The 25,780-nt window shown below is 37.3% G+C and overlaps 1 protein-coding gene across 13 annotated transcripts in view; it reads left to right on the top strand.

Moving 5' to 3' along the window:
• Positions 1-25,780, top strand: part of ZMYND11 (zinc finger MYND-type containing 11) — a 74,289-nt gene that overhangs the window by 17,409 nt on the left and 31,100 nt on the right. For 7 of the 13 annotated variants that reach the window (XM_043480651.1, XM_043480650.1, XM_043480655.1 and 4 more), the window contains exons 3-4: positions 17,185-17,344; positions 24,616-24,660. In XM_043480651.1, the coding sequence (XP_043336586.1) occupies positions 17,185-17,344; positions 24,616-24,660 (205 nt within the window). Of the gene's footprint in view, positions 1-17,184; positions 17,345-24,615; positions 24,661-25,780 lie in introns of those variants that run through there. The other 6 variants (XM_043480661.1, XM_043480660.1, XM_043480657.1 and 3 more) reach the window with 2 other exon arrangements.

Genomic DNA, 25,780 nt, shown 5'->3' with positions numbered 1-25,780 from the left:
CTTATTAGTTTGTAGTACACTAACCAGAATTTTTAACAGTTTCATTCTATATTTTTAAGTTACAGACAGTATATCTTCAGCTGAAAGAAGGAAGTTCTTCTTTATTTTATTTTCCATTGCTGTTTATCTTGATAGTCCAACATTCAGAACAGCAAAAAATCTGACTCCTGTATGAATGCTCTGTTTACATGTTATGTACTTACTATAAGGGAATGTTCAAATAGAAATTGATTTTGTTTTGCTTTGTATTTTTAAAGGAATACAACTAAATCTTTTTAAAATGTTTGAATTTTTTAGAATAATTTAGATAGAATTTCTTTATACTTAGTCTCTGACACATCCTTTAAATGCTAACTATAAAAATGGAAAACAGATGATTTACAAAAGCTCATTTAAATAAGTGGTTATTTTTGTCCTTGTTAATAAGCAACAAAGTTAAGTACTATATGTTTATATTTTTGTCACTTAGTCATATTCTAGTGAAGAGGTTTATAAAGGTTACTTAAGAGGGAAAGGCCAGGAGAAAGAAAGATGGTGTTGTATGTTGCTTTAACTCTGTATCCTGTTCTTTGGATATTTTAAAGTTGCCTATGTACAACTCGCTCCTATAGGTGACTCGAAGGGGAAGAAATAGGTAACAGCTGTGTGGAAAATAAGGATAAAATAATAATATATAATAATTAAGTTACCTTTAATATTGGTGATATTGGAATAAAATATTTTTTAAAAACCTCTAAGTACAGAAATATAAAAGTATTTTCCTATGGTTGGGATTTATAAAAAAACAAGTTTGTTTATATCAAAATTTACAGATGAATGGTGGAAATAAGATACTGTTCTTTGGATTTAATTTTTTAAATTAATTTAATCTTGACTGAACTATTTCAACTTACAGGCTGTTACTTCTTATTAATCCATGGCATTTTCTCTAAAGCTCTAGGGACATTCTCTAGGAACCTGTGGGAATCTCCAGGTGAGGTGTTCAGAGTTTGTCTGACAAGGTTGCTGATACGTGTGTCAGAGTAGTCTTTGGATGACCAGGTTGTGTGTACTTATGTATGCATGTTAAATGGTGAGACTCGCAGAGGCCATTAACAGCATTGCATACCTCTTCTCGGTGTGCACAGTGGACTGTCCATAAACATTCTCTCTTCTCCTTTCCTTATCAGTACAGCCTTAAGGGTGCCAAGGTTTATTTTTCTTCATGTCCAAAGGTTCGTCCATAGATCTTAAGATAGATAAGAATAAATTCATTTATCTGTCAGTTAGTCATTGTTGTATCAGTCTTATCTAAAGATGAAAAAAAATGGAAAATCAGAGGATGTGTGTTTGAGAGGTTTCTGGTATTCCTTCGGCCTTGTCTGAGAGTATGCTGTGTCTCTTTTTAGTACGGGATGCATTCATAGCATCTAGTACTTTCATAACACTAGTCACATGTAATTATTTCCCTGCCAGACTGTCAGCACCAGAAAGGAGCTGTCTAGATAATTGCCAGTGGTGTGGCTTCTCAGCAGTGTTAATTTCCTTGCTTGTAACCCTTGCCAAGGTAAGGTAGGAAGAGGCATTGGACCATGACAGGAGGTCAGATCTTTTGCTTTAAAGTCTAATAATCTTATTCTGTTTTCTAAGTAGGTAAGTACTTCTCAAACTTTAATGTTAAATCAAGGTACTCAGTTACAACTAAGTCTGAGCTTAGAAGTGTCTTTCCATCTTTATCAAATATCTTAAGCTGCTGAAGGCTTTAGTGGAGTTACTATGAGAAATGTATATGTAACCATTAAGTTTCATCCTGTATTTGACTGGTGAGCGACTCCCTAAGATAAAAGTTGCACAGTTTCAGTCACACATTACAAGTTTTGGGCTTTGGGGTCATGACTCTTTATACTTTGAAGTCTGACAACCCTAAACACTGTAGTTTATCTCTTGCTGTATAATGTTTTAGTTCTGCTTGTTTTTATTTGAAATGTCTTTTTAAAGACATTTTAAATTTATGTTTCTCATTTATCTTTTTTAAAATAATAGCAATTTTTATTTATTTTTTGGTTATATCACGTGGCATGTGGAGTGTGGGTTCTTAGTTCCCCAACCAAGGATGGAAACTGCCCCTGCTGCAGTGGAAGCCCAGAGTCTTACTGGGGCTGCCAGGGAAGTCCCTCTCATTCAAAAATTTTTTTTTTTCTTTGCAGTTTATTTATCTAAGGACTTGGTTCATTTACTCTGTGGTTTCTTATAGTCTGCCTTTGCGATTGCATCCCTGTGGTGTGCCTTATTCTGGTGCTCATTCCTGTGTATCTCATGGAGGCTACTAGAGATCTCTTCAAGAAAATTAGACATACCAAGGGAACATTTCATGCAAAGATGGGCACAATAAAGGACAAAAATGGTGAGAACCTAACAAAAGCAGAAGATACTGAAAAGAGGTGGCAAGAATTCACAGAAGAACTATACAAAATAGATTTTCATGGCTCAGATAACCAAGATGGTGTGATCACTCATCTAGAGCCAGACATCCTGGAATGCAAAGTCAAGTGGGCCTTAGGAAGCATCACTACCAACAAAGGTAGTGGAGGTGATGAAATTCCAGTTGAGCTGTTTCAAATCCTAAAAGATGATGCTGTGAAAGTGCTGGCAGTTAATATGCCAGCAAATTTGGAAAACTCGGCAGTGGCCACAGGACTGGAAAAGGTCAGTTTTCATTCCAGTCCCAAAGAAAGGCAATGCCAAAGAATATTCAAACTACCGCACAATTGTACTCATCTCACATGCTAACAAAGTAATGCTCAAAATTCTCTGAGACAGTACATGAACTGTGAAATTCCAGATGTTGAGGCTGGATTTATGAAAGCCAGAGGAACCAGAGATCAAATTGCCAGCATCCGCTGGATCATCGAAAAAGCAAGAGAGTTCCAGAAAAACATCTACTTCTGCTTTATTGACCACACCAAAGCATATGACTGTGTGGATCACAACAAACTGGAAAATTCTTCAAGAGATGGGAATACCAGACCACCTGACCTGCCTCCTGAGAAATCTGTATGCAGGTCAAGAAGCAACAGTTAGAACCTGATATGGAACAATGGACTAGTTCCAAATCGGGAAAGGAGTATGTCAAGGCTGTATATTGTCACCCTGCTTATTTAACTTATATGCAGAGTACATCATGTGAAATGCCGGGCTGGGTGATGCACAGGCTGGGATCAAGAGTGCCGGGAGAAATATCAATAACCTCAGATATGCAGAAGACACCACCCTTATGGCAGAAAGTGAAGAAGAACTAAAGAGCCTCTTGATGCAAGTGAAAGAGGAGAGTGAAAAAGCTGGCTTAAAACTCAACATTCAGAAAACTAAGATCATGGCATCCAGTTCCATCACTTCATGGCAAATAGATAAGGAAACAATGGAAACAGTGACAGACTTTATTTTGGGGGCTCCAAAATCACTGCAGATGGTGACTGCAGCCATGAAATGAAAAGACACTTGCTCCTTGGAAGAAAAGCTATGACCAACCTAGACAGCATATTAAAAATCAGAGACATCACTTTGCCAACAACGGTCCATCTAGTCAAAGCTGTGGTTTTCCTAGTAGTCATGTATGGATGTGAGAGTTGGACTATAAAGAAAGCTGAGCAGCAAAGAATTGATGCTTTTGAACTGTGGTGTTGGAGAAGACTCTTGAGAGTCCCTTGGACTGCAAGGAGATCAAACCAGTCAAGCCTACAGGAAATCAGCCCCGAATATTCACTGGAAGGACTGATCTGAAGCTGAAGCTTCAATCCTTTGGCCACCTGATGCAAAGAACTGATTCATTGGAAAAGACTCTGATGTTGGGAAAGATTGAAAGCAGGAGGAGAAGGAGACGACAGAGGATGAGATGGTTGGATGGCATCACTAACTGGAGTGAGTTGGTGATGGACAGGGAAGCCTGGCATGCTGCAGTCCATGGGGTTGCAAAAAGTTGGACACGACTGAGTGACTGAACTGAGCTGAGTAGTGAATCCTACCAGTGTGAGACTTCTTCATAGGTGGTAATGTATTTCATCTGGCAAGGTTAGTACTAAGCCTGTTGTACAGTGGCTAGATCCAGTAATTCATTAAGGATTGCGAAATAGTGATTATCTACCAAATAGTTTATCTTTTCTTTTTCAACTGAAACACTTCCATAAGAAAATAAACTTCCTATCACGTAGGGTGTGGTTACCATGTGGTATAGCTCACATCGAAAAGGTAGAACAACTGATTCTTTTAACTAGCAGTTTTCAAAATAGCATCCTCCAGTGGCGACCAAGTAGTTCTTTCTGGTGTATTTCAGTCTGTTTCTGTTATAATCCCTACTGATGCTTAACTTCCCTTCTTTGACCAGTTGGAGCCTCTTCATGTTGTCTCGTGAAGTTCCTCTCTGCTTTCTGATATGACAGAATTTTTTCGGGCTCATCTAGGATACACCTTGCCCCAAGCCTGGATCCACTGATTTCTCCAGAGGACGCTGGTTTCTTGCAGTTAGAAATTGTGTCTCAAGAGCATTTTCTGGCCCTCAGTATGCTTGTTTCTACCAGGTTGGTCTCTCTATCTAAGCCTTTTAGTGGACCAGTTAGGAAATACATATAGTTGTAAAAGAATAAAACCACATAATGAATTCATACTGATATTTTCCCCTTGAATTTATGGCTACTGGTTTTTACTGAGCTATCTAAAATCTTTCCCTTCCTTCCTTCACAATAAGAGTCATGATTCTTAAGGACACCATGGGTGGTGCATTTTAGATGTCATATGGTTAACTCAGTCATTCCTTCCAGCTTTGTCCCAGGCTGTCTGAGAATACCATCACCGGTGCTGGAACTGACAGCACATCCCATAGAAACCAGACAAGCTCTTTTACCCTCTCTGAACAACTGTACTGATTCTAAACTGTCATAGAATGTAGCAATTACATATCATACTTTGTACTTGAGCTGGCATTTAGTCTTACTTCTCCAAGTGTTTGTTTCATGCTTACAACTGACATCTGAAGTTCATTCTCTAGTAGAGTCTTTAAAGAAAAGTTTTCCACTTCCCCACTCTGCAGTTTTATTGAGATGCAATTGGCATTGATCCACGTTGTTACAAAATGATGGAATTGCCTTCTTTTTATGACTGAATAATATTCCATTTTACATGTATACTGTGTTTTATTGATCCATTTGTCTCTTGATGGACCCTTAGGTTGTTCTCATGTCTTGGTTGTTGTAGGTAATGCTGCTGAGAACACGAGGGTACAGAAGTCTTAAGATAGTGATTTCATTTTCTTCTGATAAGTACTCAGGAGTGGGATTGCTGGATCATATGGTAATTTCTGTTTTTAATTTTTTGAGGAAGTTTGTTACTATTTCCATGGTGGCAGCACCATCTAGTAGATTCATAATCAAGAATTCCTGGGGTCAGAGTTTTGAGTTCTTGTATGTTAACAGTTGGTCTGCAGCCTTTTTACTTGAAAGTGAATCTGGCTGGATATAAAATCCTTCGCTTTTATCTTCTTTCTTTGACGTTCTTATATATGGCTTAAGGCATCATTGTCAGCAAATTGGATGACAACTTGATTTTCTTTCTGCTGTGACTGTCCTTTTGCATAGATTCATAAAGAATTTTTATCTTTGAGGTCTAGTAATTTGACTGTATTGGTATTGGTCATTCTGGGTTGTTTTGTTGGGTATACAGTGTCCCTTTAAAAATGTGTTTTGAATATTGCAAATTTTAATTTAAAAATTGTACAACTGACCCTTGAACAGCATGGATTGAACTGTATAGGTTCACTTATCCCATGTGCCATGGGGCTGCATGCCTCAGGGTTGCCTGAATCCAGATGTGGATTCATAGAGGGCTGACTGTAAACAGGGATGCAGATCTTTGACTGCATTGGGCTGTGGTGGGCTCTGACCTCTATAGGTTCCAGGGTCAATTGTATATATATATCATTCATGGACTTTTATTATCTTGTTTACTTGTTGTTTTGGGGGGCTTTCTCTTATACTCTGTTGGTTTCTTTTCCTGTCTTCTATATTTGTAATTTTCAGTTTGGGCAGTTGTGAATAAAGCTGCTATATAGTTTTGGTTTTTTTCATATTTTCTTTCTTTATGACTTCTACTTATGTCACTTTTTTCCTACATACTGACTCTTGTGTGCCTTCTAGTTTGGACTTCTTCTGAAGTGAATTTTTTCATTCACTTCTCATGTTTACATCATTTCTGAGTTTTCTAATTCTGACATATCTTTCCTGTATCTTATATAATTTTCTTAATATCTTTTCATGTATTTAAATAGTAGTTATAGTCTCATCTGTGTTGTGGGCATGTGTCTTGGGCATGCTTCCACTTGGGATGTTCTACTCCTTCAGCCATAGTCCTGTCATGTGAAATCACTTTTCCTGAACTTGTGTCAAGGGAAGGTGGTTGTGAACAGTTTTTGGAGGTATGGCTCTAAAGCATCTTCTGTCATTCTTATGAAGTGCTGAAAATAATGCCTCACATTTACCGTGATCTCCTGCTTCTGTGCATTTTGCCAGAACCACAATTTCTTTTGTGCCCATTGTCCTTACATTGGAGGTCTTTATGACCAGACTTCAGTAGGGTTTGATACTTTTATTGCTAGCCGTTTCTCTGCACTGTGGAGTTCTGTACTAAAAGGGAGCTTTGGCTGATTAGTTGTGAGTGTTCACAGGTTTCTCTGCTCCAGCCCCATAAGAACTTTACCATGAGCTCATGAATTACCATCGGTTACCTGCAAATGGAGGTGTGCAAATCCTGTCCAGTGTGAACTGCTGTTCTCGATTTGGCCCACTTTGCTCTCCAGTGACTGCCTTTTAGCTGTTTTATCCTCCTGTTCTCAGTGTTGTGTCATGTCCCTCTGCCGCCTCCTGCACAGGTGTCAGTACCAACTGCAGTTGCAGCTTTTGGAGGCTTGTCCTCAGCTACTGGACTTTGGGATTCATCAGAATTCTCGTCACTTGTTTATGTTTTCCAAGGGTTGGGTTGTCAACTTGTTTTTTGCTAACGCTTCTTGTGACTTTGTCGAGGAGGTTGGGAGACATTAAAACCATGTTACTTCTGCCATCTTCCCAGCTCACAGCATCAAGTCATTTTTCTAAAAAGAAAAATAATTGCTAAAGGCACTGGGTATTTTCTGAAGTCCTAAAGCAGAGCTGAAAGCAATAAAAATTCCTTCTAGCAGAGGCAGATTCAAGGAGCATTTTTCATTTTTGTATATAACACTAGAACGTACAGAATCTACAGCAGTATCATCTTCAAAGTATCATTAAAATATTACATTTGTGTTGAAATTTGAAAAAAAATTTTATGAGTAGAAGGTTCAGATCCTCAAAGTTAATTGAACAAATAGGGACTAATAACAACTTCTATAATAAAGTAGGATTTTTTTTTTTTTTGTAGCAAATGTTTCTTCTGTGTAATCTGATGATGTCTAACTTCAGGGTTTATGGCAGTAGCCTTTTGTTAGTTGTCAGTTCACCTCCCTTGGAAAGAGTCCTGAGTCTTTTTAATTCTACCTTTTACGTTCTTTTTTTCCAATTGCTAGTTTTCTGTTCAAAAAAGTAGAAAAGGTGCTATAAATTACAGAGCCACTCTTGAGATTTATGGGCTTCCCTGATAGCTCAGTTGGTAAAGAATCTGCCTGCAATACAGGAGATCCTGGTTCGATTCCTGGGTTGGAAAGATTCACTGGAGAAGGGATAGGCTACCCACTCCACTATTGTTGGGCTTCCCTTGTGGCTCAGCTGATAAAGAATATACCTGCAACACAGGAGACCTGGGTTCAATCCCTGTGCTGGGAAGATCCGCTGGAGAAGGGAAGGGCTATCCACTCTAGTATTCTGGCCTGGAGAATTCATGCACTGTATAGTCCATGGGGTCGCAAAAAGTTAGGCACAACTGAGCAACTTGCACTTTCACTTTTCACTTTATTGAATATTTCAAGTATTTAAAAAATATCAGAGAAACTTCTTTGAAAATTTCTGTTATTTGAGGATGGAAGTTTTTGTGGTTTTTTTGTTTGTTTGTTTGTTTTAATTAAAAAAAAATTATTTGTTTTGGCTGCACTGAATCTTCGCTCCTTCAAGGGCTCTTCAGTAGTTGTGGAGAGCAGAGGCTACTCTCCGTTTGTGGTACCTGGCCTTCTCACCGCAGTATCTTCTCTTATTGGAAAACATGGACTCTAGAGCTTACAGGCTTCAGTACCTGTGGTTCCTGGGCTCTATAGTGCAGGCTCAGCAGTTGTGGCACACAGGCTTAGTTGCCCGATGGCATGTGGGGTCTTCCTGGATGAGGAATTGAACCCCTGTCTCTTGCATTGGCATGTAGATTCTTTACCACTGAACCACCAGGGAGTCCTGGGAATGGAAAGTATTTTTACAGAATGAGTCAAATCTGAAATCAAAATACATGTATAGGGTAAAGTTTGATTGTTTAAAATTAATAGTTAACCTGTGCCTCTGATTTAAAAGCTCATGTTTATAAATATGATTTAATAATGGTATTAACTTCCATACGTGTTCTTACTTGAAAAGTAAATAAGCACAAATAAATTTTGGCTTCTCCATAAAAATACTTGACGTTTTTAGGAGCTGAAGGATGTTTTGTGATGTTTAATCATAAGATGAAAACCAATGAGTCGTTTTATCTTGAAAAAGAATTACATGAGTCAGTTTAGATGAACGTAAGCATAGGCAAGAGTAGCTATAATACTAAATTATAAGTACTACATATGAATTTGTCCGTTTTATGAAATTTGGCTAGGTGTCGTGAAATTAAAGCTGTGAAATATTTGATTACAGCACTTATATAAAACAATTGTTTATAAAATATTTTTATGTTTGTACTACATCATGATGTTTTTAGCCCTTGTTTTACAGTTTTTAAATCAATGAGCAAAGAGATAAAGAACATATGACATCAAAACCAGTAACAGAAATGAAATTTAAGCTTTGAATCCCTAAGATTCCCAATATGATTCATAATTCATTGCCTTGTTATTTTTTAAAATGTCTCCTATATTTTAATATCCAATAAAAAAATAAGTTAACATGTCATTTTTTCCTCTTTAATCCAAATTATTCATATCTAATTTGGATAATTATAATACAATGTTAGACTTTCATAAGTATTCTAAGTAATAGTTACAAGACAAAGACATATTTTTGAAAGAAGTATGGGTTTTATTATAGTCTCTGCCTGTATTATTGGCTAACATTATTGGTGTCATTGGGAGAGATCAGATTATTTTTTGTTGTCTTGGAAAAAGCAGTTGAAATCTTGTTTCCTTTCTGTCTTGAGCAACTTTGATTTTGTGTTTCTAGAGGTGACCACATTTGTGACTAGCATGCTTATCAAACTGATATTGGATTGGTGGACTTAGTCCCATTCAAGTTAATGTTTCAGATTAGGGCATCAATTAATTACATGTATTGCTTACTTTAGGGTCAAACCCCAATTAGAAAATGTGACCTCTGACCTCTTGTGACATATTTGGCATTGAAATTTGAGTTCTCTTGGAGTTCTTCTTGTCACTGCAGACAGACATAAATCCAAACTGTAAGACTTCTTCATGTGTAGGTTGCCTTTGAAGTTGCAACTAGGTACCCATTATTTATTTATTTATTTACTATAGTTCAGTTTTATGAAACCCATGATTTCTAGGAACTATTTATCTTATCCCTGTCAATTTCTATTCCCTCAGTAGATTTATTGTAGGATAGGAAAGTGGCCATTGCCGAAGTTAAAATAAAGTTAGTTTTAAAAAAACTTAACAGTTAATGTTATATTGTATGTGTACTCCCAAGAATTCTTCGTTCTTATAACTACATTCTCATTTCAATCTGGGTTGATGTACTCTTTCTTACATACCATCCTATGGTAGCAGGTTGATAGGTACAGTTTACCACTGTTACCATTGTTATTTTATTTTATATAACAGCCTTACAGAAGAGTTACTGGTTCTGAAGAGCCATAACCACAGTCCCACAGTGAGTTTTGTCCAGCATGCCACATTCGTGGGGCACTCACCTTGGTTGGGATTGTTGTCCACTTGCTTTCATATGTTTCATGTTTCTCTGCAGTTCTGTGATGGAATCATACAGACAAGGCACAGAAAAGTACCATTAAAGAGTAAAAGAATATGGGGAGGGAAGTGGGGGGGCGTTTGGGACGGGGGGTACACATGTATGCTTGTAGGTGATTCATGTCAATGTATGGCAAAACCACCTCAATATTATAAAGTAATTAGCCTTCAGTTAAAAAGAATAAAAGAGTAGTACCAAATAATGGAAGAGGTATCCTAGACAGAATGCAGCTCTGCCCCATGTGAGTGGAATGTTTAATTAATAGTATGACAGGCCTTTGCTGGGAGAGATTGAAGGCAAAAGGAGAAGGGGACGGCAGAGGATGAGATGGTTAGATAGCATCATCGACTCAATGGACATGAATTCTGAGCAAACTCTAGGAAATAGTTAAGGGCAGGGGAGCCTGGCCTGCTGTAGTCCATGGGGTCGAAAAGGAGTTGGACATGACTTAGGAACTGAACAACAATGACAGGCCTTAATTGAAGGGGGAGGAGGTAGTGCTGGGTCACTGAGAGAGAATCAGGAAGACCTTAGGAGGATATGGAATTGATAGAGCCTTGCAAGTTGAGTGGGACTTGGTGAGGCAGAGAGGGGAGTTGAAACAGAGGGACTGTAGAGTCTTCGGGAATGAAAAGTCCAAAAGGCCCAAACCAAGAAGACCTCTAATGCCAGCATTGAGATCTTTATCCTGTGGCTAGAGGGGATGAGAAGTGTGTTTGGAGTACCCTAGACTGAGTAGATTGAATGGTCCTGTAAAATGTCTTTCTTTACCTGGCCTGGTTTTTAGCCTGTGTCATTTCCTGCCTGTGGCAGCTGGTTCCTAATTGGGTTTCTGGCCTCCTCCTGGTCTTGCTGGTCTGTTTCTTCTTTCCATCACTGGTGTCAGAGATGTTTTTCAATAACACCATCTTATCAAATATTCCACAGTATTCTTCTGTTGCCCATGCTTTCCCAGTCCTTGTGCAGGGTATCAGTACCTGACCTTCCTCATTTGCATCACCTCCTGCTGCTTCCTGCTTAGATTGGCCTGCATTCCTGGGCTCTGGAGGATCTGTTATGTTCTACACTCTGCCGAGTTAGACTTCTGGTTCAAGGTGGTGAAGTAGAAGGACGTGCACTCTTCTCCTCCTGTGAGAGCACCAAAATCACAACTAGCTGTTGAACAATCATCGACAGGAGGACACTGGAACCTGAATGCTTCCCAGCCTGGGGACCTGACAAAGGGGTTGGGAATCCACAGAGAATCTGACCTTGAAGCCCAGTGGGATTTGATTACAAGACTTCCACAGGACTGGGGCTAACGGAGACTCTAGACTTGGAGGGCACAAAAAAGACCTCTGTGCACCAAGACTCATGAGGAGTGAAAAGGAGTGTGAAAACTATGAAATGAGCAGTGAATTCACAGGAAACTGAACCAAAACTGCTAGTGTTGGAGGTGTGGGTCTGCAGGGGCTGACTGCAGGACTGGGGAACTGGCAACAGCTGTCTGGGAATGTCCTCTTTGGCATAAACACTCCTAACCTGACCATGCAGTCTGTAGGGCTGGGTCGCCTCAGACCAAAAAACTACCCAGGAGGGAGTGCAACACCACCCATCAGCAGATAATTGGATTAAAGCTTTACTGAGCAAGGCCCTGCCTACCAGTTCAGTTCAGTCACTCAGTTGTGTCCAACTCTTTGTGACCCCATGGACTGCAGCACACCAGGCTTTCCTGTCAGTCACAAACTCCTGGAGTTTACTCAAACTCATGTCCATAGAGTTGGTGATGCCGTCCAACCGTCTCATCCTCTGTCGTCCCCTTCTCCTCCCTCCTTCAATCTTTCCCAGCATCATGGTCTTTTCCAATGAGTCAGTTCTTCCCATCAGGTGGCCAGAGTTTTGGAACTTCAGCATCAGTCCTTCCAGTGAATATTCAGGGCTGATTTCTTTTAGAATTGACTGGTTGGATCTCCTTGCAGTCCAAGGGACTCTCAAGAGTCTTCTCCAACACCATAGTTCAAAAGGATCAATTCTTCAGCACTCGGCTTTCTTTATAGCCCACCAGAGCAAGACCCATTTTTTCCCATCACCAGGGATTTTTTTCCCATCACCCATTTTTTTCCCATCAGGAAGCTTACACAAACCTCTTAGCCTCCTCCTTCAGTGGACAGACAGAAGAAGCAAGAACCACAGTCCCACAGCAACTAAAACAAAACCAAATTACAGAAAGTTAATCATCATGAAAGAGCAGACAGTTATGTCCCGGATGAAGGGACAAAATAAAACCCCAGAAAAACAACTAAATGAAGGGGAGATAGGCACCCTTTCAGAAAAAGAATTCAGAATAATGATAGTGAAGATGATCTAGGATCTCTGGAAAAGAATGGAGGCGAAGATTGAGAAGATGCAAGAAATATTTACCAAAGACCTATAAGAACTAAAGAACAAACAAGCAGATGAATAATACACTGGAATGAATCCATAACAGGATAACTGAGATAGAAGAACGGATAAATGACCTGAGGACAGAATGGTGGAAATCCCTGCTGCAGGATAGAATATAGAAAAAAGAATGAAAAGAGATGAAGACAGCCTAAGAGACCTCTGGGGCAACATTAAACACAGGAATATTTACATTATAGGGGTCCCAGAAGGAGAAGAGACAGAAAGGACCTGAGGAAATATTTGAAGAGATAATAGCTGAAAACTTCCCTAACATGGGAAAGGAAGTAATCAACCAAGTCCTGGAAGCACAGAGTCCCAGAAGGAACAACCCAAGGAGGAACACACTGAGACACATGGTAATCAAACTGACAAAAATTAAAGACAGAGATAAAATAGTAAAAGCAACAAAGGAAAAACGACAAATAATATACAAGAGAACTCCCATCAGGCTATCAGGTGATTTCTCAACAGAAACTCTACAAGCCAGAAGGGAATGGCATGACATATTTAAAGTGATGAAAGTGAAAAACCTACAACCAAGAATACCCAGCAAGACTCTCCTTCAGATTTGATGGAAAACTCAAAAACTTTCCAGACAAGCAAAAGTTAAAAGAACTCAGCACCACCAAAACAGATTTTCAACAAATGCTAAAGGAACTTCTCTAGGGAGAAAACAAGATAAGGAAAAACCCTACCTATAGAAAATAAACCCAAAACAATTAAGAAAATGGTAATAGAATCATACATATCAATAATTACCTAAAATGTAAATGGATTAAATGCACCAACCAAAAGACAAAGACTGGCTGAGCAGATGAAAACGTGCACATATGCAGTTCCACTTACCACATCAGTCTGCTTAACCCCCCTCAATTACACATAATTACTTTATATTGTTAGGTTAATCATGTTCCCATTATGGCCTGCAATTATAATTATCTTTTATTTTTGTCTATTGATTGTGAAAATTGATAAACAACTTTTACTGTTCTGATTATGTAACTATTATTTATTTAATACCATAGTATCGTGATTTGTCAGCAGAAAAATTACAGAAATCTGTATCACTGAAACTACCATTTAATAGAAAACCCTGTAATCACTTTTTAAAATCCAGATGCCTATCAGAATTATCTTGGAATTTTTTGAAAAATACAAAGGCCCAGGTATTGCTTTTATTTTTGCCAGAACTCCACAGATATGTCTTATGAGCAGCCATATTTAAAAACAGCTGGACTATTTGAGGATCTTTTACTTTTATCCAATTTGTTTCATTTTTTCTATTTCATATTCAGTGCTTGCATTTCATTTAGTTTGTGTTTTCTAATTTCTCCATCTCTCTTTTTTTTTATATTCTTTCCTAAGCCTTTATCAGTGTAGTAGAAGAGCTTTTGTATACATATATATAAATAATATATATAATAGATATATTTTAGAAAACTTATGAATTTTTGCCTAACTAAAAATGTATTGACATTTTGATTCCACTTCTATTCATACTGTTTGACAGTATGAATTTTAAATATATTGTGTAGGATATGATTAATACAAATTAGTTATGTATAAATCTATTTAAATTATTAATGACATCATTCAAGATGCTCCTATTTTCATTTTTTCTGCACTTGATAAAATATTCTCAGAGTAATGTTAATATGTCTCACTATGATTATATATTTTTTTCTTTTCCCTTATATTTCTCCTGATTTTTGTTTTTTTTTAATCTTTATTTCTTTGTTGTTAAGGTGCCTAATGGTTTATGATGTCTATCTTCTTTATGAATGGTACCTTTTATCATTAAAAATAATCATCTTTGTTTCATTTTTTAAAAAGACCTTGTTAAGGATGTAGAAAAAGTTACAAATAGCAGTTTTTCAAAGTTAATCAGGAAAAATTATATTACAATTGTAATGGTATTTACCCTCCTCTAATCTAAATTACAGAATGGTTTTCATGAATCTTTGCCAACTGACTTTAAAATCATTATGGATAAGTAAAGGACAGAAGAGCTAAGATGAGTTTGGAAAGAAAGGAAGGAGCCTGCCCAAGACTGGCAAGCCCATGCAGGAGAAAGGAGCTATCGTACATTTGGAGGGGTGGTAAATGATGGCTACTTTTTTTGTATAAATAGTCTTCAGCCAGTAGATACATGAACAAAATAAAAAAGGAGTACTGTTGAAAAAGAAAGTACTCCTCACACCCCTTTTGGGTGAACCCCTGTTCTCAGAAGTAATCTCTTTTGACAGTTCCTGGAATATACCCCTAGAACTCTTATACAGAGATAATTATATAATGTTTTTGAGAAATTGTACCTATACCATGATTTCTTTTCAAAGATCCATTCTCTTAGCAACTTTCAAATATGCAGTATAATATCGTTAACCATAGTCACCACGATATCTACTGTATCTCCTTGAGTTAATTATCTAATAACTGAAAGTTTGTACCTTTTGACCATTGTCACGCATCTTGCCCATTCCCTCCCCACCCCTCATGGCTGGCAATCACCAGTCTGTTCTCTGTTATCTAATGAGTGTTTTTTTGGTTTGTTTCACGTATCAGTGAGATCATATGGTACTCGTCTTTCCCTGTCTGACTTATTTCATGTAGTATAATGCCTTCAGAATCCATCTATGTTGTCACAAAAGGCAAGTTTTTTTATGGCTGTGTAATACTCCATTATATATATATATCTGTATCTCACATCTTCTTTATTCATCTGTCCATGAGCACTTAGGTTGTTTCCATACCTTGTCTACTGTAAATATCTTGGCTGTTGTACATACTGCTTCAGGGAACATGGAGGTGCAGATGTGTTTTCATTTTCTTCAGATCAATACCCAGAAGTAGATCATATGGTAGTTCTATTTTAAATTTTTTGAGGAACCTCCATGTTCTTTTCCATAGTGGCTAAACCAGTTTACATTCCCACTAACACTGTACAAATGTTCCTTTTTCTCTACATCCTTACTAACACTTGTTATCTCTTGTCTTTTTGCTGATGGCCATTCTAACACGTGTGAAGGGACGTTTCATTGTGATTTTTGGTTTGCATCTCCCTGATGATTAGTGAAGTTGAGCATCTTTTCATGTACCTGTTGACTGTGTGTATGTCTTCTTTGAAAAGTGTCTATTCAGGTCGTCTGCCGGGTTTCTGATTGGGTTGATTATTTCTGTTGGTGTTGACCTTTATATATCAAAAGATATTTGTACCTCTACTGCATCATTTGCCACCCTTAGCTGGCAGGCAGCAAAGCTAACACATCAGTCTGTGGACCATTTCACCTTGTCTCCTCCTGCCCTTGTTTGTTACGGCAGTGGGGCATGGGAGTGGGGCTCCCATGTCACTTCCTTTTTATCTCTCAGTTAACTGCATTGGCAGAGAAAATAGAAAATAACTCTTTAAAGTTATCTGATGTCTACACAAAAACCAGTTCTCTTCCACAAGCTGTAGACACAGAGGCTCTGCATTCCCTCTGCCATGATTTACTCCTTGCTTGAAATGAAATTCATCTCCTGAGTTTTGAAGGTTTTTCAGTGATGAGATCTTGGTTTGTGGGTTTTTTTGGTTTGTTTTTGTGTGTGTGTGTGTGGTTGCGCTGAGCAACCCTGGACCGTCAGGGAAGTCCTGAGTTCTTGCCTTTTTTCTTGTTTTGACTGCTCTGATAGATACTTAAATGACAGAGTAACTAGATGCAGAATCCGTCTGTTGTACTCTAATTCCTGTATACCCTGGGGCACTCAGCCCTGTCTTGCAGCACAGGATGTTTTTCTGGAGAGACTGAGGCCAGCATGATTTGTCTCACAGTATGTTTTTGTGTCTATATCTAGACACAAAATATACCCTGGTATCCTAGTTTACCAGGGATATTGGGGATTGGAGTATTGGAGTATGGAGTATTGGGGATTGGAGAGGAATGGAAAATGGCACAAATTCAGTTGTGGCTGTAATGTTTTATTTCCTTGAAAAATGAAATGATATGAAGCAAATATGCCATAATGTTAACCTGAGTTTAGTACAATTGCTGAGTGCAAGAGAATCTGTAAACAGCATTCTCTGTGGTGCAGGGTGTGTTCGGAACAAAATTTTTTAATAAATATGCCATGTAACTATAAATCAGGGAGAGCTTGTATGCTTTAGTGATGCAGTTCAAAATATATTTAATTGAAGATCACATTTTTGCTTTATTGATCATAGCATGCATTCTTGTTTTCTTTATATGTTGACAATCAGCTGTGTACTTTCTGTATTTTCTTTTGTGTCATTTCCTAAGTTTTTAGTAAAAGTATTTTATATTCCAGTATCCTGAAGATGATAAAATTCTAGATTGAGAATCTGCAGAGTGGAGGTTAGCAGCAGTTGCCACAGAGGCTAGAACTAAATGGGATGTTTGACTATAAAATCTGTTAAAAGATTTATTTATGCTGGTTTGGGAGTATTTTGAACAAATGTTCCTCTAAATATGCAAAATAGATTTAAGGTTTAAAATATTATGATAATTGAAAGAGTTCAGTGTTCAGGACTGACTGACTTCTTTCTTTTCTTTCTGTAGGGCTCTCATAAGTATGTCACAATAAAGAAAAATATTTTCTTACTTTTATTCATTTTCATTTTTCAGGACTAAGAGATTTTAAATTTGTTTTCCTCTGTATTCAGGTACATGTCTCGAGTCCACGGTATGCATCCAAAGGAGACCACTCGTCAGTTGAGCTTGGCTGTGAAAGATGGTCTCATTGTGGAGACGCTGACAGTGGGCTGCAAAGGCTCCAAAGCTGGTATCGAACAGGAAGGATATTGGTTACCAGGCGACGAAATTGTAAGTTTTTTATTTTATAAATCTGGAACGTTACTTATGTATAGCCCAGAGAGATTTGTTTTCAGAAGTTTGTTAATACTTCACAGTAAGGACCTGCGTTGGTAGGATGGCTCCTTTCCTTCCTGATTGTTTGGGAGAAAACTCACCTGTGCAGGGAGTCTGCTTCTCCTGTCTGGGTTGCCTTGAATTTGAAAAATAAAGGAAAGCCCTTTGAATGTACACACAATTAATGGTATTCCTTAAGCGTTTTCTTCAGTAAATATTAGTAAAAAGAAGAAAAAGTTTCAGTGAGGATAATGTTCATGCGGTCCAGACAGACTGAAAAGAATATATACTTCTCTACTCGGGGTCACATACAGAAGTACCTTTTTTAAATGTAAAGATTGGTTTCATGTGTAATATGTCTGTCTTTCTTCCTTGTTTGCTATTAACTTTTCTTATACTTTAATGACAAGTCTGTTTTTGGAACAGAAAGGTTTAAAATAGGATAAACATTAATTTTTTAGTTCTAAAATGAATAGATTTGATAATCAGATATATTGAGAGTGCCTTATCATGAATTTTCTAAAATCTAGAATTATAAAAATGACATGGTATCTTAAAATTGGTTCATTTCCCCAGAACATTGTCTTTCCCTTCATGACTCTAGGCAGTTGAGCCAACACAGACACTCACTTGTCAAGTCTGAGAGCAGTGAACTAACAGCACAGTTTTCTGTGGTAGACTATTAGCTTTAACACTGTTTTTGTCAATTTAATAAGTGCTTTTAAAGTTTCAGGAAAGAAAATTCATGTTTTTCACAAATAGAAAACATGGAATAAAAAATGTTTAATTTCACTGGTATCATTTGATTTGTGCACTAGAAATATTCTTGAAAACTTAAGTGAAAATGTTTATATTAGAATAATTCTTCAGTTGCCATCCTTGGTGGTTTAGTTGCTAACTTGTGTCCAAGTCTTGCGACCCCATGGACTGTAGTCCACCAGGCTCCTCTGACCGTGGGTGGAATTTCCCAAGCAAATACACTGGAGTGGGTTGCCATTTCCTTCTGCAGGGGATCTTCCTGACCCAGGGATTGAACCCAGGTCTCCTGCATTGCAGGCAGTCTCTTTACCAAGTGAATCACCAGGGAAGCCCTTTACGTAAAATTAAAGTTTTTGCCAATAAAGAAACTCTGGGTGCCAAGCTATAATAATAATAATAATAATAATGTCAAGTGGTATAAATCTATCTATAGCAGACATTTAAAGGAGGGCCACTGATAATTGATAGCTTATCATATACTCAAAATGATCCAGATAATATAAAATTTTTAATCCACAACCACTTAGAAACATAAAGATTTACTATAGAAGGCTATATGGATAATTTCTGAGATGTCTGTAGCAACTGGCCAGTAGTAAAAGCAACTTAATCCGTAAGATTTTGGTTTGTGGATCATATGCGCAAGTTTTTCATAAAAGTGATTGATTTCTCCTGTTTAGATTTGTGCTTTTCCATATGCTTTTTTCCCTCTTCAAGTTGAAGTTTTTTGTTCAGTTTAATTCAGCAAGCAGTTAATGAGTTATATATGTTCAACCACATTAGGTTCTGTATTCTAGTTTTATGTATACATGTCCCCACTGCATATGTTTTTATAGCATCTTCCTTTTCTTTTTTCTAGATGAAATCTCACATGTAAGTCAAACAACGTATACAGATTTTATTAATTCTGGTTGGTTCTTATTCACAAGCATTTTTATACCAAGTATACATGTATGATTTAAGTACCACTGAGTATAAACATTGTACCTAGTTTATGAAATAGTGAAATAAAAAGAGGTAAGGTTTCTGTCCCATCTCAGATATTGTTTCTAGTTGTGTGAGGGAGTTTCTAACCTCTGATACTCATTCTTCAGCTGTAATATGGGCACATTAATATTGCTTTCATTTGGTTATTTTGAGGATTAAATGAGATTATCTATAGAAAGCATTTAACTATGCACTCAAAGAAAGTTTTTGACCAGTGAATAGATATGTTTAAAACAAGAAATGCCTTTTGTGTAGCAAAAGCACACAAATTTCTTACTAAACAGCAAGCAAAGATTCTCATCATTATTTTTTTTTACTTTTAACCTGTAATTGCAAACACAAGTTTTGTAATGACATTTTCCTTTAGGATGCTGGATCTGTATTTAAGATGTAGTTATAAAATGATGAGGCTGATTATACGTGTATCTCATGGTTGTGGCTGGTGGACCACTTGCTACCCAGGGCTGTTTGTGTGTTGCAGTTTTCATGCCCTGAGAATACTCTGGAGGACACACAACTGACCTGTGTCACCCTTGGCACAGCGCAGGCATCTTGCAGTGGCCAGTTCTGTGTGTGAGTAGGGACTGTGTGGCCTGTGCATGCAGGCTGCTGTGTACGGGGGCTGGTGTGAATTGCACAGCTTAGGAATTGCCACCGTCTCCTCAGATATACTTGTTGCATGTTTATTTAGCAGTTCTCTAGCACATGGCAGTGACGTGTCTTGTTCTAACAAAATTAGTCTTAGGGAAGGTCAATTTTCTAATCCGCACAAAGGTTTTCTGTGGTCTTTGACATCCCTGCATGCTGGCATTTGAGTCTGGGGCTCTTCTTTATAGTTTCTCCACTTCTTATACGAGATGATACCTCTGAAAGCTTGAGGTTTTAGATTGGAGAGTGTGCATTATTATTTATCTCACTGACTTTCTACTAATTATTAAGAGAAGAAAAAAATCAAGTTGATATATATGGCCTATAAAAGTCAAGTAGATTATATATGTAAGGAAAGGGATAGGATTTTTCTACTATTCATTTTTAAACCTTTATTCAGAGTTACAAAGACTCTTTACTCAGGGAGTTCTGTCATTTGAGAAATGTAGTGAAGCTACTCTTCTCTTCATTCTATAGCCTCTAAAAATAGCAGCTATAGCTCAGAGGTAGACAAGTTGGTTCCCCTTGAAAAGTCCTACAAGTTGTATCCCTTGGGATACTGTGTATTAGCAAAGAGGCTGGACTCCTTGTCCTCATGTCCATGGCTCTGTTGAGAGAGAAGGTAGGCAAAAGTGTTGTTTCTTAGGCCACAAAACCATCACTGAACAGAGTCCACTGTGTCATGTTTCTATTCCGCCTTGCTACCTTTTTTCCAATGTTTATTTTAAAAAACTTGATACAGTTGAAAAATATGCATATCTTAAATACTATTGTTTTATTAAATCCAGCTATCATGTAATAAAAGCCTAACTCTAAAAAGACTATTTCAGGATACAATTATATATAATTTTTTTAAGAGGAAGCCTGTGTAAGTCAAAGACGGTAACCTCCATTGTACTGAGTATTCTGCTAGGAATGAATTGATTTCTAGACACTTTGAGATGCTGATCTTAACCACCATTTTGTATCTCTTTTGAAGTGAGAATTCGTTTGGAGAAACTGATGAAATTCAGTAGTACATAAGCATCTTCATGGTGATATTTTAAAATGTCTATTTGAGATAGAATGAAAAGCGTAATTATTAAAAACGAAGCCTCTCTCAATTTTAAATGGTTAGTTTAAATATTAGTCAGTAAACAGTGGAAGTATGTACTAGCCATAGTACATAGTACATACATAGTACATAGTATGTATATGTACTAGCCAGTTCTTAAAATGACAGGCTTGCCGAGCCTGGGCAACACTCTTGTAAGTTTTCTGTGGTCATCTTTAATTTTCAGATATCTGTCATTACTATTCACTCAGATGATCTGAATAGCTCTTTTAGAGATCATTTTTAAAGCTTTTGATATTATACTGGTAAAAGGCCAGTAGATCTGGGTACATACTGAAACTTGTGTTTGTTTCATTTCAAGGCTTGTTTCATTTTTTTTTTTTTTTTTAAGGAAAAACTACATTTGCCTAGATTGCTTCATCATCTGCTTGCTCTAAACTAATGTACATGGATGGCTACATTCAGTCCGTATTCCATCATGATAGTTCATGTCCTCTATTTTAACAACTTGAGAAATATATTTCTTGGGCAGAAAATTTTACCATTGCTCAGCTAAGATGAGTTTGGTATTTAGTAGCTCCCTTGTGGTAAATGCAACTTAATTTCTTAATTCACTAAAGATAGGAAAGTCTTATAAAAGTATTTAATTTTACGCAGACATACCTCATTTTATTGTACTTTGGCTTGTGCTTTTTTTCACAAATTGAAGGTTTGTGGCAACTCTGCGTTGTCCAGTGACAGTTAGCATTTTTAGCAGTAAAGTATTTTTATAATTTTAATATAATTTAATGTCTGTACCTTTTTTAGACATACTGTTATTGCACCTTAATAGATTACAGTACAGTGGAAACACACCTTTTATATGCAATGAGAAACCAAAAAAATTCATGTGACTTTCTTGCAATAATCTCTTTATTGCAGTGATCTGAAACTGAACCCATAGCATCTCTGAGGTGTGCCTGTATAAGTGTAGCAGGGCAGGTGACCTTGAGTTATGGATCCTGTGCAGATAAAACAAATATGTGTTTTGATATTGAGGTTGTTGATATTATTTATTTGGTGACTCCCAACTTGATTCATGGTCCCTGGCACAAAGCTATGACTATCTATGATGTGACAGACACTTTTTAATCTGAATTAAATATTTTGGTCACCAGTATAGAGGATGGCATATAAGTGTGAAAAGGTGACATTTGCTACAAGACTACTTGTCTCTTTACTTGCCTGCCAGATCTGGACTCAGGGTCTCCTTTCTACTTGTGTGGGTCATGCCAGTCCAAAAACGAAATACCGGCTTAGGAACCACAGCTTAGGTTTTCAGTTAGTGTGCCTCCACCGGTTGTGTTGCCGATGACTGGAGAGCAGCTGCAGACATGAGCTCCCATCTCGGCTGGTCAGGCCTGCTCAACTTCAGCAGTTTTCACGTAACCTAGTTTGTTCTCTGACAAGCAGTACCTCTTGCTAGTTTTTACATAGGTCTTGAGTTAAGGTTGGTACCTTTTAAGAAGCATCATTAATGAAAACACAAATTTTGTGGTTTATTGAAAAGATTAACATATTGGGGATAAATGGATTTAGTTTTAATTTACAGAGGGACAAGATAGGTACTTTTTTCCCTGTCTTCATCTCTTTTTTCCTGATTCAAAAGGACCAGTCTAAAAGACACTGAGGTTTATATACCTCTTGAAACTTGGCTGAAAGCTCGCATCTTTTGTGTAAGAGGTAGGTTTGGACTTATGTCTTATTCTTCAGAAATTACATGATTAAACAGCCATGGCAAGATGTGTTCCCCTGCTTTGTTCCCGAAAAAACATTGAGAGGCCTGCAAACAGCCCACTTCATAAATACAGCATAACGAAGTAAGAATTTTTTTAAAAAAGTTTACATCTTTGTGTTTTCTTATTATACTTATAATCAGTCATGTTTTTAAACTTTTTTGTCCCTTGAATTCTGTTGGTTTTTTAAATGTGAATTATATTTTATTATGTTTGTTCTAATTATGTGCAGAACTACATATTTCTCCCAAAGGTCCATTACCTGCATCAGATACAATTTTTTATTTACTAAATATTAAGTAATAAGTGATGTATTGGTGATTATTAATTAAAAGTCAGTTATTCTGTGGTTCTATGTGCAAAAAAAACTGTTAGGTACTTAGACGTTCTTGCTTTGGTGATGAATTTCTATTTTACTCAGTAGAATATTTTGGGTCATATTGTCCTGTTATACTCTTTTCAGCTTGTGTGTGTGTGTATGTGAGAGTTCTTTTGTTTTCCTGTTTTTAAATTTTATTTCACTAAGCAGTGTTTTAATATTCTAATTAAAAAATAACATTTAAAATTACTGGAAATCTTTAACCATAAAAATCTTACCTCTCAGTGGTGAACTGAATTTATTATCAGAATTAAACTAAACCTAGAATTTGCATAGAATTAATTTTAGATTGTTTCTGTGTAAAATACCACACGAAAACACATACTTGATGATGTGAGGTTTTATCTGCTCACTGTGTAGAAACAGGGGACTGGTGTGAAAGCTAAGTCTCTTGCACATGTGAGGGAGGCTGTCTCCAGGCACAGTCCTCTCGCTGAGGCTCCTTGCTGCAGCGTTAACTCTCAGTCCGGTAACAGTGCTTCTTGTCCCATCTTGCTTACAGAAATGCTGGGAGAGTTAACAGTCCTAGTGCACTTAGGGTCCTGAAGAAGAAATTCACACGTGGGTAATTGCAAGTGTCACACCATTTAGTGCCTTATCAATTCCCATTTTGTGCATTATAGCAAATAGATCATCTTAACACCAGCTAACAGTTACTAAGCATAGTAACTTGTTTGATCCTTGCAAAAGCCCCATGAGCTGAGGTTTGTGCTAGTCTAGTTCTGGAGTCTTAACTAAATGCCTTAAGTGGTAAGAGCCATAGATCAGCAGGCTGCCTCTTGATGGTAGAATGTTTTCTACTCAGTTCTGAAGACCACCTGTATAAACTTCACACTGTGGTGAAGTACCAAGTTGACCACATTTATATTCATCACTCGGCAGGTTTTTTTTTTTTGGCCTTTTCATACTGTTCATGGGGTTCTGAAGGCAAGGATACTGAAGTAGTCTGCCATTCCCTTCTCCAGTGGACCATGTTTTGTCAGTCCCTGAGTACCTGGGACATGCCCTTCAGCCACTCCACATAGCTGGATGACACGCCTGGGGCCTTGGTTGTCCCACTGCTAGTTCTCGTTGAGCATGTAAACCTTCACTGGCTGTAGGATGTCAGGGAGATGGTGAAGGACAGGGGAAGCCTGGTGTGCTGCAGTTCATGGGATTGCAAAGAGTCGGACACAACTTAGCAACTGAACAACAATAACAGCAACCCCCAATTTTAAAAAAAACCCAGTGTGAATCAGTTTGGGATCAATAAGACACACATTTGTGATCATGCACAGATTTAAATGACACTGAATTTGTTAGTAAAATGTTTTTCTGTCATCTTCATAGGTTTCATGGAACATGAATTCCTATAGATTTTCTTTGTGTTCATTTTGTAGTGTTTGTGTTAGTGAAAAAAGTTTACTCTTAAACTAGTAATGATTCTTGAGTTTGTATGCTACTGTCGTTTCATTAATGATTACCACAATGATAGATTACTAGTTGATATCATCTGCCAGATACTATGTATAGCAACTAATAAACAGTTTGACCATGTACCAAACCCCTTTAGCTCTGTATATTGCCTGATATTGAGCAAAGCTATAGGAGAGAGACCAAGATTATTTTGTTTTTATTTTGAAAGGCCTACAGCATGCAGCCTTTCTTCAGGACAGCAACCCCAGCCAAGGTGAACCGATTTTGCACTATATTATTTTACTTTAATTCTGCTTTTTTAAAAAATTGAATTTCTCTTTCTTTAGGCCAGCTTAGTTAATTCTTGCTAGAATTGTTCATTTAAACCATACTCTTTACATTGCTTCTAGTTTTGGATTTTGTGCTCATAGGTTTGCTTTTTTTAAAACTTTCTTGTATTGAAGTAGCATTTCACATATTATGTTGATAAGGCTGAATGTTGAATAGTTGCTGACTTCTGATGAAATTCAGTGAAAATGCAAGCTTAGTTTTTTGGCATACACTATTGAATATTAGTCAAAAGCACTATATAAATCTGTTTACTGAAAGACAAACCATATACAACTCTTCCCTATAATAAACATATCATTTATACCTCAGAAAAACGTTTCCTGGATTCAGAGTGTAGATACTTTTGACCTTGACTTTGCATGTTCTGTGTATTTAAATAGCTATTGCAGTGATTGAAAGAGTAAACAACACATTCATTCCCAGCTCATGCTCTCTTTTATATCAGAAACAAAGTTAGTTGATGCCATTATATAAACATTTATCCAAATGTTTCTCTACTTCATTTGAATTATAATTTTGTTTTTATAATTTTTATGAAAAACTAGATCTAAAATTAAACACCCCATTGACGAAAGATCCGTTTTCATCCTTGTTTCATGGGTGGATGGGAGAAGGCAGGGTTAGGTGAAGGCAGGCGGTGTCAGGAGGAGGCCAGAGCGGTCCACCAGCATGTGTTCTCTGACTTCCTCTTAGTGAACCTAGTGATTGCCATGTTGAGAATCACAGGGAGATGAATTGATGTGTAAAAAAAATCTCAAATGATGAAGAATGGCAGTTTCTTTTGTTAATGAGTATACATAAGCCACCAAAATCCTTTTAAGATGTCTCTGAACAGTTACGAGGAAAATATTCTGAAACATTTGGTTTTAAATTTGGAAAGAGTAAATTTTAAAAAGCCATCTTATCTCCATTGGAAACTAAATTATCAATGATTTTTGGTGCAAACACTGAAATAGCTAAAACACAGCTTCCTTATGAGCTGCGTGAAAGGGCTACACCAAAGGTTGTTACTTTAGTACAGCCAAGCACCACAGTTTACTGTG

The sequence above is a fragment of the Cervus canadensis genome, chromosome 10 (assembly GCF_019320065.1).
Source record: "Cervus canadensis isolate Bull #8, Minnesota chromosome 10, ASM1932006v1, whole genome shotgun sequence".
In the NCBI taxonomy this organism is placed as follows: domain Eukaryota; kingdom Metazoa; phylum Chordata; class Mammalia; order Artiodactyla; family Cervidae; genus Cervus; species Cervus canadensis.
Note: the sequence above shows the minus strand (reverse complement) of the source record. Positions and strands in the feature narration are given on the sequence as shown.